This window comes from Castor canadensis, chromosome 13 (assembly GCF_047511655.1).
Source record: "Castor canadensis chromosome 13, mCasCan1.hap1v2, whole genome shotgun sequence".
NCBI classification, from domain to species: domain Eukaryota; kingdom Metazoa; phylum Chordata; class Mammalia; order Rodentia; family Castoridae; genus Castor; species Castor canadensis.
Window position 1 is genome coordinate 16,143,942 of NC_133398.1, and position 14,763 is coordinate 16,158,704.

The 14,763-nt window shown below is 38.4% G+C and overlaps 1 protein-coding gene across 1 annotated transcript in view; it reads left to right on the forward strand.

Annotated features, from left to right (window-relative positions):
• Positions 1-14,763, forward strand: part of Brinp1 (BMP/retinoic acid inducible neural specific 1) — a 170,968-nt gene that overhangs the window by 92,255 nt on the left and 63,950 nt on the right. The window contains exon 3 of the mRNA XM_074051152.1: positions 8,356-8,546. Within this exon, the coding sequence (XP_073907253.1) occupies positions 8,356-8,546 (191 nt within the window). The remainder of the gene's footprint in view (positions 1-8,355; positions 8,547-14,763) is intronic.

Here is a 14,763-nt window from a genome sequence, read left to right on the forward strand (position 1 = left end):
CCACATTTGGTAGCCCCTGCCCTCAGTAACGGTGTTCCATGAAGAATCCCCCTTGTTTTTCTGGAAATTGCCCATGTATATGAATATTGTGTCAGTCCGCATATGCTTCTTGGGTTTCCGTTTCTCCTTCTCAAGTATTGGCTCAATGAGGAACACGTAGCTCTGATCCATTATGCTTTCCCTAGATTCGATATTCCCATTTCTCTGATCTTTGTTTCCTTATGGATCTCCAAAAACATTGTACAGTTGATATAAGAATGGAAATGACAACAGTTAAGTGAACACAGTTGGAAAATTAGACTTATATGCATATTGTAATAAGGACTATTTTTTCTGTGACATTAAGTCAGTGTCTTTACTTGTAATTAAAATAGTGCTATTCATAATCACGTTTTCAGAGGCTGTTCTTTCTTTTTATTTCTCTTTCCTTCTTTTTGTCTCTTCACCCTTCCTGGGCCAAAATGCTCCCATAGATTCACTGGGATGCTGCATTTCCTCAGCTGCCCTCCCACTTATGTTCTAGGGCACAGATGCAGGCAGGGGATTTGGCAGTGACACCCTCACTCGTTAAAATGCATCATTTCTACTTCACATGTGCCCTTGGGTTCACCTTTCCCTGAGCCGACTGGGGATCTGTGGGGAGAGACTGAGAACAGCAGGCAAGAGAAATGCCCTCACTCCTCTCAGCTCAGTGATTTCATCTTCTTACCCTCCTCCTCTGTGATTCCTTTTGTTCATCTCTGGGGATAATTTGCGGCTAACAATAATGGAAGCAGACCCAGACCCAGAGTTCTCCTCCATCACCCTGATACTCAGCGGCTTCTTTTTATTCCATTTCCAAATGATTAGTTAATGCAACCAAAGGGATCAGCCGCCCTGGAATAAACAAATGCAAGCATCCCATAGCTGTAATCAATCATGCTTTCAACAAACATTTATTGGGAGCACCATGTCTATAAAATATTCTAAACTGCATCCTTGGATGAAGTCAGACTTCCAGAGAAGAACATACCTAGATTATAATGTGTTTGACCCTCGTGGAATTGCTTTACTGACAGTGTTTTCACATATGAATTAGGCTATGTTGAGGCAGTCAGACTCATTCGAGGTATTTTTGAGGATATCACTCAACAGCATCCACCTCCATGAGAAACTGTGGGAAAGGTATGGGTCTTGTCACGGAATGCAAGGAATCTGCATTTCTCTTAACAACTTTGAGCAACTGCTTTGTTATCTTCTTGATGGGGTAGTTCTTTTGGCTGTGATTGTCCTTTGTCTGTTGAGTGCTGGGAAGCTCAGAGATGTTGGAAGTTCAAGTTCATCAAGTATTCATGACTTCATAGAATGAATTTACATATAATTTTTACCCAAATTTAATTTTCTACTATTATTTTCTTATTTTGTCTTTATTTAAAACCTATAACATATGTCTGTTTTTGATAAATACCTCTTACCTCTCTGCAGTGAGATCGGATTTGATGAACAAACAAGGCATAAAACATACTGTGTGGGGAGAGGTAAAATAGCCCTGCGCCTATTCAGAGGTCATTGTTAGCCTCAATTATCTAGAAATCAGTAGCAGAATCACGCATGAATCCAGAAGAGCTAGAAGTGGCTCACACCCCATTTCACAGATGAGGAAACCAAGACAGAAAATTTTAGTCAGTAGATACATGTGCAGATAATAGTAAATAATGATAATACCAACAGCAGCAAGCTATTTTTCACAACCTTGCAATTTACAAAGAATTCTTTCCAGCATTATTTCACATTAACTCTCATGGGACAATTTACAGAGACGAGTGATTTTAGCCTGCATCCCTGGGTACAGTCTTCTTCCATCTCTTGTCCCTGTCATCACCTGCTCTTCTGCCTTTAGCTCCCCCAGTGGGATGGGCCTTGCTTCAGACACCCCATGCATTCCATCCAGGATACTTTTTTAATCTCAGTCTAATTGTTTCACCCACCCTGCTGGGATGTTTAATTGGGCATAAGCATATTCTGCAGATCCTATGCCATTGTGCGTTCTGCCTTTTCCTCCAAGAGGAATTTGCTTGCTCTGTGGGTTTCGGAGGAAAGATATATTTTATGTTATGCTTGATTCACTGAGAATTCACATGAAATTGTTCCTGGGCCAGCAGATCAGTTGGACAACATGGCAAAGCAAGACTTCCTGGCTTTCTTTTATTCTCTTTCATATTGTTTTCAGGTGGCACGGTACATGGAAAGGGTTCTGTATTTAGACTCATGAGCCCTAGGCTCTGATCAAGTGCTGCTGGTCTTTTGCTATCCAATTCTGGGGAAATAACTTAATTTTATTCAGTCAAAATTCACCCATGTGTGAACTGGGTGAGTTAAACTTGATACCTTCTGTGAATGGAGTCAGAGTGAAGCTTTAAGAAGGTGGTTATACTATCTGTGAGCAAAATCTGGCCTGCCACTTGCTTTTGTAAATACAGTTTTATTGGCACACAGCCACACTTATTTATATATTGTCTATGACTGCTTCATATTATAAAGAAGGAATTGAGTGGTTGACTGAACTGTGTGGCCATTTACAGAAATTTGCCTATGCCTTTCTTCAAAAATAATCAGATTGCTGGGGTACATTGTGACATTTACAAAAGTTCTTATAATATATCATAGTTGAATTCACCCCCTTCATCATTCTCTTTTATTCCCCTTCCCCGCTTTCCTGGAATTGTTTCAACATGTCTCATTTTTCCATTTTCATATACCTGTACACAACATTGGTACCATATTCACTCTCCTATACTTTTTCTCACATTCTCCCCATCTCACTGGTACCAACCCTCCAAGAAGAACCTGTTCTGCCCTCACGTTCTCTGTTTTTGTATAAAACAAAATGAAATTTTTGTTTGCTTAAGAGTTTCCTTATAACAGGGAATTTCCTTGTAACATTTCCATGGATATATGTATTATAACCCGAATTGGTTCATCTCTTCTATTTTTTCTCCTTTCTACCTTCGTCTCATTCTTATGGTGATTTCCACAGGTTTAAAAATTCTATATTCATTTTTGTATAGAAAGTACATGAACCATATTCACCTTCTTAACTTGCTTCTTTTGCCATCCTTTTCTCATAGGTGACCTCCCCTTAGAGTGGCCTGTTTTTCATAATATTGCTGTATTTGTATTAGGTCTATTCCACATATAAGAGAAAATATGCAGCTTCTAGTTTTCTGAACCTGACTAACTTCACTTAAGATGATGTTCTCCAGTTCCATCCATTTATCTACAATTGGCTTCTTGTGTGACGTAGAGTTTAAAAAATGCTAAGTCTTTTTTAGGCTAATAGTCAAATCCTTTGAGATCTTTGGTCACTCTTCTCCATATTTGGATACTGTGTTATCATCCTTCTTTCATCTCACCACCTCTACTCATCTACACATCTAAGCCTTCCTCCTTGATGTCTCATCTCCTGGCAAACACATTCTTACCTCAGGACGTTTGCATTTGCTGTTCCTTCTTCTTAGAACATTCTTCCACCACCAGATGGTCCTATAGCCCCTCCCTCACTCCTTCAAGTAGCTCCTTAAATGGCATCAAATTAGAAAGACCTTTTCAAACCAGTGTGAAATCAGACACTCCACCACCTCTGGACATCCTGTTTCCTTCTCTTCCTTATTTTTCTGGAAAACATTTCTCTCTTTTATGTTACACGTTGGTTTCTTTGTGATTTGTGCACTCATGCCAGAATGCAAGTTCCCTGGGAGCAGGACTTTAATCAATTTTCTTTACTGCTGTGTCTTCAGGGCTGGAAAAATAGAAGGCCCTAAAATCACCTTTCCAGTTCAAATGTTTAAATCTACTTCAAAATAGATCTAGGTGCTTTTACTGAAGTGTATTTTTGTAAAGAGTGTAAAATCATAGAATCCTGTGATAACGAGAGTCTTTGCTCCAACATCCCTGTAATGATTACAGATCAACAAAAACCCAGCCTCAAACATTTGTAGTTTGGATTGTTGGCCAATAAGAACAAAGTTTATAAGCTGAAATCTAGTAATAGAATTTGCCACACAGTCCTTTAGTCTGTACTCCTATAGTTCATCTCTCTCTCTCTCATATACATACACACACACACACACACACACACACACCCCTCTCTTCCCAACTGTCTTATCTCTCATTCTTTGCCACTTTTGCACAAGTATCTCATTCTCCCTAAAATACTCTCACCCAATCTTTGGCCAAATCCTGTTTCTTTCAAACTTCAGCTAGTACACCACCACTCCCACCCACCTATTTCTCCATATTCTGCCAGAGATCCTTATTTTTGTTTCCTCCATGATTAAAAACTGTCATTGCAATAGCAGAGCTTAATTTAAAAATTTTCCTATTCAACCATTTGGATACCTTTGGGACCATGAACTCTGTCCATAGTTCTGATTGGGCAGTGCCTGGCATGGAATGGAGCCAAAGCTTTATAATGACATCTCCAAGCTTTTCCCACGGGCCTGGCTCCATGCTCAGCATTTCATGCATTGTTTCATGTAGGCCTTACATCCATTCCATTAGGGAGGACTAGGTAACAGCATTGACATCTTACCTTTGTTTTTGTTTTTGTTTTTCTCCAAAAGCAGCGTAAATGGCAGACTCTGGGTATGTAGTTGGCAAGCTTCACAAAGACTGAAAAATTTTTTTTTCATTTTTCTTTTATTATTCATATGTGCATACAAGGCTTGGTTCATTTCTCCCCCCTGCCCCCACCCCCTCCCTTACCACCCACTCCGTCCCTTCCCTCTCCCCACCTCAATACCCAGCAGAAACTATTTTGCCCTTATTTCTAATTTTGTTGTAGAAGCAATAATAGGAAGGAACAAGGGTTTTTGCTGGTTGAGATAAGGATAGCTATACAGGGCATTGACTCACATTGATTTCCTGTGCGTGGGTGTTACCTTCTAGGTTAATTCTTTTTGATCTAACCTTTTCTTTAGTACCTGTTCCCCTTTTCCTATTGGCCTCAGTTGCTTTAAGGTATCTGCTTTAGTTTCTCTGTGTTAAGGGCAACAAATGCTAGCTAGTTTTTTAGGTGTCTTACCTATCCTCACCCCTCCCTTGTGTGCTCTCGCTTTTATCATGTGCTCATAGTCCAATCCCCTTGTTGTGTTTGCCCTTGATCTAATGTCCACATATGAGGGAGAACATACAATTTTTGGTCTTTTGGGCCAGGCTAACCTCACTCAGAATGATGTTCTCCAATTCCATCCATTTACCGGCGAATAACATTTCGTTCTTCTTCATGGCTGCATAAAATTCCATTGTGTATAAATACCACATTTAAAGACTGAAAATTTAAAACAAACAAAAAATAATTGAGTCATGACTCTGAAATTTGGTGGGAGTGGCATTATTCCTCTATACTGGTACTGGTTTTACTGTGTTTTAACATTCTTTCTCAAAATTTACATTAGAAAAGAGATTTCAGAGTTACGATATTTAGGATGTCTGTTTTCTACACACAGCTCTATCACTAACTAGCTGGATGACTTTTACCAAGTTACTTAACCTCTCTGTATACAAATAAATACTAATTTTGAATAATGTATGTTCATGTGAAAATAAAAGCAGGCCAAAGTGTAAGTTATAAATAAAGAAAAGGTACACATGTATCACCTTTATTTGCCATATATATATATATGTATATCAAATTTTTTTTTTGGCAGTACTGGGGTTTGAACTCAGGGCCTCATGCTTTCTAGGCTTGCTAGGCAGGCACTGTACCGCTAAAGCCACTCCATCAGACCTGTTTTTTGTGTTAGGTGTTCTCGAGATGGAGTCTTGTGAACTATTTGCTTGGGCTGCTTTGAATGATGAACCTCTTGATCTCTGCCTCCCGAACAGGGCTAGGATTGCAGGTGTGAGCAACTGGTGTCCAGCTTGTATGTAATTTAAACATAACAACTTGGCTACTTTTGAGGCCTCAGATCTTTGGGAACTGTTGGCTGGAGGTTTCTTTTGGGTGCTTGTTATATGGATTTGTCCATGGATCTTTTGATAACATGGCAGCAAATGAGAGCCAGAAGGAGGGGAGAGGAAAGATGGAGAAAATGACAAACAGCCATGTCATGTTGACAGAGCAAAAGAGCCAGAATATATATGAGAAGAGACAGAGAGCAGAATAGAAGTTCCAGTGTTGTGTAACCTAATCACAAAAGTGGTAGTATGTCACTTTCATGTTCTTTTTATTGGAAGCAAGTTGGTGGGTCCATGTCTCATTGGGACTCATGTCATAAACAACTTGACCCATATATAAAATCCTTAGCTGGCTTCCAAGATCCCTCCCTAGACCTAGTCAACCCACTTGTTTCTTCCTTTTCCCTCTTAAATCCGTCCTCATACTCCTCCTCTATTCTGCTCTTCTCATTGCACATTCTGCATTTCATTTTTACTCACTCTGCTTCTGCCCTTTTCTCCATGTGGCTGTTTCTTTTTTTAACTGCACTTCCATTTATCTAAATCCTATGCAGACTTCAAAACTAGAGTTCAAACAAGACCTCCTCTCTGAGGATTTCCCTAGAGGCCCAAGACACCCATGCTCTCATCTTTTGTATCCTGTAGTCCTTAATTTACAATAAACTGGAAATGCTTTGTCTTTCCTGACAGACTGTGAGCTTCATAAGGACTGGGACTGTGATGTGTCCATTTTCACCTCCTACATGACCTTCAGGGGTTTGTTGACTGGCTTAAGCACTGGAGATATACAAGGCACTCTGTTACCTTAGAAGTTGAATTATGTTAATAATTATGTGCAGAGATTCCTTATGCAGACCATAAGCACCAAGACTTGGAGATGTATTATGATGTTAAGGCTTTTTCTAGAACCAGTTTCCTGTGAGTCATAGGTCAGACGCTACCACTGAATTACCAGGGCATATTCCAGCCTGATTCATACCCTGTTCCACTTATTCTTGCCCTGTGCCGCTTTCTTCATTCATTCCTTCCATATTGTGGCAGGAGAGAGAGACCTTTTCATTAAACTCTGCTTTCCATCATTTATCTAGACTGACTTTACAGCCCTCTTGGGTAGTCTGTTTTTCTCAAGGGACTGAGAGTATGCAACTTCAGGCAGGTCAGAGAGCTGATCGCTCCAGGGGAACTGCATCTTTGGTAGGAACAATGCTTGTTATTTAAGCAAAAGCAATCTGAACCAACTCCCATTAAATTTGTACTTGTCGTCAGTTTTCATTTTCAGTATTTACTGTCTATGCACCTTTAATGATTTACATGTACATATCTGGGAAATTGTGAAGAAGTTGTAAATCAGTATTAGTGTCTTGCAATTTCCAGAGGTTTTTTTCACACTATCTTCCATGTAATCTCTGTGCCCATAGAATGTAGATGATAAATATTATTAATTGAATTTTATAGGAGATGAAATGTAGATCCAAAGAAGGAACATGTTTTGCCCAATATTGCTTCACATAATTTTCAAGAGGCAAAGCAATATTTTTATTCCCTAACTCAGTGTTCCTCTGCCTTGATCGTGAAAGAAAACTTGTGGTTTCCCTATGGTCTTCAGAGCATATTTTTGTTTCTTCTACTAAATAGTAGATGCTCAGTGAATTCATGTAAAAATGGAATTTTAAAGTGAACTCTGGTGTAATATTTGATTTTTAAAATATCTTAGATTTCAGGTAGCTTTGTCCATTGTATATCCTTGCTGCCTCTCTTGATACCCCTTCTTATCATTCCTTTCATTTGCTTTCATCCAGCAAGCATTATTATGAATCCTGTCATGTAACATGCACTGAGATGTTTACAGAAAGGTCAGTGAGTACATGAGGTCTATTTATCTCTATAGTAGTACTCATAGTCTAGTGAGAGAGATGGACAAGCAAGTAGTAGATGGGGGGGTAGAGAGAGAGAGAGAGAGAGAGAGAGAGAGAGAGAGAGAGAGTTCCTGTGAGATGGAATAGAAATGGACAGTAATTGCCTATCACAGTGCTAGTGTTATGCTTAAGTAAGGAATGAGATGTGCTATTCTTATGGATGATAACATATCATAAATATCTTCATTGTTACAATCATCATCATAATTATCTCTACTCTTTCACCCATAACCTAGCACAAGTGACTTCCTGATTTGTGTTTTTCTCATGTTGTATAAGCAACTTGACATGGCTTTGTCTCTCTGGTTCAGTATTGCAGTGATGAGATAAGTACTCAATAAATATTTGTGTTTTCAGAGAACTGAAAACTCTAGATCAAAGTATCACTTGACAAATATTGAAAGTAATTTTGGACACTCTCTCATCTAAAGAGAGATGCCTGGGATTTGACTTGAAGGTAGAAATGGTAAGTTGAGGAGTGTTGCTCATCTCTCCTGCCCAGGGAGTTTGCCCGTTGGAAGGTGAGGAACACAGCCATTGAGAGGAGAGATCTGGTCCGTCATCCACTGCCCCTCATGCCGGAGTTTCAAAGGAGCATCCGTCTGCTTGGCAGGAGACCCACCACTCAGCAGTTCATCGATACCATCATCAAAAAGTACGGCACCCACCTCCTCATCTCTGCTACATTGGGAGGTAGGTCAGCAGCCATTAAGTCATGGGTTGTTCATGACCTTGGGTCTGGGGGTAGAAGGAAAATGTTGTGTCCAATGAACGAAGGCCTCCTTAGCCTCTGTACCACTGAACATTACTGAAAAAACATGTATTACTAGAGAAGCCAATTGTCTGAGTTGTTGTCATATTTGAGCAGATGATTCAGGTTAATGGGAAAGTCTAATTTGAGAGTTTACTAATTTTTGTGGAATATGGGTTAATTTTGGAATTAGTTCAGTTTGTCTTAGTTACTTGGAAGGAAATCTAATCTCAGGCAAAATTAAATTTCAGATGTTTGGGGAATTGCTTTTGTTTATTTAAGTCTACTTTAGGGGCTGATACTTGAGGTTATTATTTTACAAATGGGCTATCATTTGCATCTCATATGGGTTTGGAATAGATTGACAGTAAAGTAGGCCAGTTGCTTTGCCCTTATCAGCCTTACCCACCCTCTTCACCATATTTAATCCATCTTTCAGGAAAAGAAGCTGAATTAAAGGGAGGAAACTTGTAAAGACTATGGGAAATGATACTGACTGGAAGCATTTAGAATCTGCATGCAACATTTGATGTTATAATCTACCAACTCTTAGGTGCTGGGTTAGTGTTTTCTACAGTGCCTAGGTCCACTGAACTTTCAGAAAACTTCCTTTGTGCTATAACATCTGCTTCCAGGTCCATTTAGTCATGGCTCATTCCAAGAAAAAGACATTGATGTATTTGACTGAGGCAAGGTGAACTGAAGTATGATAAGAAGATAACCCTTTAGAGGAGGGTGGAGCACTGCATACTGGAGTGGTCAGTACAAATTTCATGAAAGTAGTGGCAGTTTAGTTTGATAGGAGCTGGCTAGGTAAAGGGAAATGGTTGCATTTTCTAGACTGAGCATATAGCGTACATTTGAGGAAGAGGAGATTAGTAATTTGATAACATGTGGAATGTAGTTGGAGGTATTTATTTGGAAAATTCATTCACTTTTAGAATATAATTAGGCACTACTTAATGACTATGTGCTGCACAACAAACATTGTACATTTTCTGTCGCCCTCAAAACTGCAAGATAAGTCATATTACTTCTGTTTCATAAATAAGGGAATTGGGACCCAGAGGAGGCATGGCTAATAATTGGCAAAGCTAAGTTTTTAACTTAAGGTTTTCTGTCCACAAAGCCAGCATTATTTTTTCCATCCAATATCAATTATCTCTTTAACCAACTGTCTCATTCATCAACCTACCCATCCATTCCAATAATCAACCAATCAGCATATATATGTTGTCAGATTAATCAGATATTAAATTAAATAGGACTTTGAATGTGAAATCATTAGTACAAATTATATTCCATTATAAAGTAAAAATGAGTTAATTTCTACACTGAGTGGGGCATTAGCCTGTACCCTTTTCTTAGAATATCTCCTCCCTCCCATTTCACTTGGGAAAACTGATTGTGATCAATTCAATTCTTTCATTAAAAGCTGAGCTCTGGTCTCAGTCCCTGGAAATCCTAAGTAACAAAGACTTTTTTTCTCCATGAAATATATTTTTAATTTCTTCAAGGTGAGGTGGTAAATTATTCACAGAGCCTTGTTCCTCTCCTGTTTTTACAACACAACATTTTAAAATATGCAAAGCTTTAGATTGAAATCTGTTGTTGGACAGCATACCCTAAATGTTCCCTCAGCCCTTACTTTTGAGGAGTAGAGAGAGGGAAGAGGAAGAGATTTCCTGTTGATAAAATGTTATGCCAGGAACTATATGAGGACCCTGTTGCATCATCATGTAATTCATTCATTCATGTAAAATATTTCTTAAGGGCCTCTTTATGCAGTGGAAGAGCAGGAGCGTGGGGAGTTGTAGTGAATGAAGGAGAAGTCTCTGTACTTCAGTCACCTGGTTTCCAGTCTTGCTCCCTGCTTTTCACCAGTTTAATGTTAATTCTACAAGTAACTCAGTTCTCTGGACCTTAGTTTTCTCTTTTGTAAACAGTCATAATAATCATAGTCCCTTAATACATAATAATCACAGTTCCTTAATATATATTGGATAAAATGATGTATTAAAAGTGCTTAGCAAACTGTCTGGCATCCAACAAATTATTTTTATTGTCATTATTCTTACTATTATTGCCATTATACAGTGAAACTAAAGAGCTAGCACTCACTAGATGAGTGAGAGGCATTCAGAAATGCACTTTCTTATCTTAATATCAGTTTCCCCATCTAGATACAAAGAAGTGTAGAAAATGTTATTTGTTATAGTGGTTTTATTTTTTCCCTAAGAACACTGTATTCACTGAGAAGTAATGTTTTGATAAAGTCTTTGAGGTATCAAGTAAGTTCCTAAGGACATAATTAAGCAACAAAAATGAGCCTTAAACTATTATATATAGGACAAATAAATGCATTGTTTGCCTTGAAAAAATTTGCCATGCTAAGATCAAACTCAGGATTTGTGCATGCCAGGCAAGCACTCTACTGCTGAACTACATCTTCAAACCTCCTTTAGATCTTCAGGGAGAGGGAAGAGAAGGGATAGGGAGTGGGAATGAAGAAGTGGAGGAGCTGGTGGCGGGGGTGGGGATGGGGGCTACAACAACTTCGGATTTCCAGGGTTCCTCAAAATTTTGAATGAAATCTATTAAATTCATAAGAATATTTGATATTTATGATCTCATAGAGGATGATTTAGGGACAAATTCTATGTCTGTAATGACATGTAGGATAATGGGTATTTTCTTTTGTCACTCTGAAGATTATATTTTGGTTCAAAGGAAATATTTTGGAGGTTGGCTATCTGTGTGGCATGCATAATTAATCTGGTATGCATGTATGAATGTGTATGCCTATCTGTCTAAATGATGCTCACATATGCCTCTCAAGGCTGAGTTAATCTATACTTGGGCATATATACATATACATTGTACATATATATGTATATATATATGGATGCAAAGTGTGTACATATGTGAACTTTTGTGTGTATGCAAATGTGTGTATTCCATGGATGCCTTTTTATATGTGAGGGCTCATGTATTTTATCCATTTGTATATGCTTGTGTGTAGTATATTTAGTATTACCCACCCTGTATTTTGGGAGACCTATCTTTGGTTGGGAGGAAAGCTGAAAAAAGAAAAGTCACAGGGGCTTAGGAATAAAGGATGAGGGATATCCCAGGGGCCCAAAGCCCCAGATTCTCCAATCACCTACTTGGAGCAACATCTTCTATCAACTCTAAGGTAAAAGGATCCACCCCTACCTCTTCCTCATCCTTGTGTGTCTGAGTCCTATTTTGTTACCCTCAGAGAGATGTGCTTCAGGGAATGAGGCAAAGCCCTCCGGGAGGACAGGAAGACGGAGGAAAGGCTTGTGTGGGGTGAAGAGGCAATTGGTAGAAATGCCCAAGTGGTAAAGCAACTCTAACAGAACATTCTCTTAATAAACACAAAATTAAGTCTTAATAATGCAGCAAGAAGTCCATTAACCCCTCTTGATCTAAGGTGTGCTTCTGCCAGCTCTCAGTCCAGAGGGAATGGGCTTATTTCACCTTCTGTTTTATAGATTCCTAAGAGAGTCTTAGCTAGCACTTGGAATATTTATTTCCTCTGAATCATGGTTCTAACTCTTACTGTATTTACTTAATCATTTACTTCTCCAACCATGTATCTAAGCATCTGTGCATTCAATCATCTGTCCACCTATCTATGAGTTTATCTATCAAATGATAACTGAGCATCCATTCTTCGTCAGACTTCTGGAGAAGCACTGGGAACAATGAAAAGATGAATGAGATTCTTTGTTCCTCTTCCTCACTATATACTGTCCCAGGAAACCACTGTTTCTGAAGCTCAGAGACATTTCTAAACCAGATCTATTCAAGTTGTAATGTAGTCCAAAGAACAAAACATAATGTCCTAGAGCATAACAGAGAAGGGTGTATGAGAAACTGTAAACTGTCTTACTTTGAATTAAAATCAGGTCTAGGTATGTGAAAATTAGAGATTTCTTGTATGGTGATGATGCATCCTTGCTAGTGTTGGTGTAGTTGTTGAGGCAGATATGTCAACCAATGAACACTGCAGAGTTGGTCCAGTTTATGTTTATTTGTTCACCTATAAGCTCCCAATAATTTGTCAAGTACATAATACATGCCCATATTGTGCTAAATAGGCAATGCCAAGGGAATGATAAGACTCTCATTCTCTGACCTTACAGTGCTTTTGATGTAGTGGAGGATACAGGCTAGAGAAGGAGATAGAAATCACCAGGAAATGTGATTGGTGATGCATTGGAGAGTAAAGGGAACAGTGCATACATATGGTGAGACTTATTAATCCAATTTAGGTAAGTAGTAGGGGAAAACAGAAAGGGTTCCTAGAGGAGGTGATGTCTTAGTTGACAGCTGAAGAATTGAGATGAGTAGAAATTAGCCAGGAAAAGAACAGAAATGCAGAGTCCTAACAATGAAAGAAAATAGGGCATCTTTGTACAGGGTAAAGCATGGGCACAGAGCAGTGAAGGATACAGCTGGAGAGGCCAAATCATCAGGATCTTGCAGTTCACATTATCTACATAGGTGTAGGCACCCTTTCTCTGGTCTTTATTCTACTCTGTGCATTGATCTTGGCTACTCACCTGGTATGATGAATGATTGTCATATGCCTATGTCTGCCCCAATCATCACTAATCAACAAAAACAGAAAGTTACCCCAAGTGTGAGCCACATATGCCTTTATAAATTTTCTTGGAGCCACATTTTTAAAAAGAAAAGAAAAAAAAAGGGGGAAAATCAATTTAATAATATATTTTATTTAGCATAATATAACCAAAATATTTCATTTCAACATGTAATCAAAAGAGAAAATTATTAATGTTGGATGATACAGTATTATTCCAAATTTTGGTGTGTAGTTACACTTTTATAGCCCATCTCAGTGTCTTATTCACTTGTCAGTCCAATACCTGCCAAAGTGTTCAACACACAAGAAATGCGTAGAGCATGCATACTGAACTGAGTGGACAAATTAGAGTATCATAAGAGAAGGTTATGATCTCTTTCTTGGGGGTTAGGGTCAGCCTGAGAAAGCTCACCAGGGAAGTGATGCTGAAGTAGGCTTTAAGGAGTGTGTTTGAGTTTGCCAGGGACAAAGGAGGGGCTGATAAGAAGCAACATTATAATTGGGTAGAAAGCTAAATAGGATTTCAAAAGTCATTTAGGGGCAAAACAGGACAAACTCCTTCTGAAAGTAAATTGTTTTTTTTTTCTCTTCACCTCAAAAAGTCATCAGCATTCTAAACACATTTCAACTGTCTTACATACCAGGCTTTGTTTTACAGAAAGTACTGATAGTTTATGTTCCCTAAATATTTTTATTTTAGTGAATTGATTACATGTAAAGAAAAATATTATATAATCAATAACTCACAACTGTCAAAAAGTGGTAGCTAACACTAGCAACATGCTGACTATGTCCCAGGTAGGATTCAAGTACTTCATGTAAATAATCTAATCCTTAGGACAACCCTATGAGGTAAGTACCATTAGTGTCTCCATTTTACTCATGAAGAAACTGAAGCATAGAAAAGTTAACTATTTCAAGTCAAGACAGTCTAGCTCCAGAGTCTATGCCTGTACTACTAGTTCCTCCCTCCCTCCCTCCCTTCTCTTTTCTTGTACTTGTTTTATGGTGCTGGGAATTGAACCCACAACCTTATGCATGCTAAGCACATACTTTACCACTGAGTTACCTATTGCTTCATATTCATTGATTTTCAAGTGCTATAGTGAACCAGACACTGTACTAAAGACTTGACATGTATTAATTAATTTACTTTTCATAATAATCCTATAGAATTAGGTGCTATTTTTCTCAATATTTCTACTAAATAATCTGAGGAACAGAGAAGTTAAGAAATATGCCTATGTTCACAAATTAGTAGGGAGTGGAGGCAGGAGAATAATGATGAGGTGCTTCGGGGCATATCTAGAGCTTCCTTTCTCATGCTCTAATGAAACATCTTGTTCTCAAAAGTAAAAGTCACTATACCCTAGGATTCTTAGTAATCTATTCATGCATTTCAAAGGAAAACTTCATGGAGGAAAATCTATGAACTTGTATATTCTTATTTTTATCTATAAAACTATGCCTATCATTCATCCATTCAGTCCTCTATTTATGCAAATATCTATCTATCTATCTGT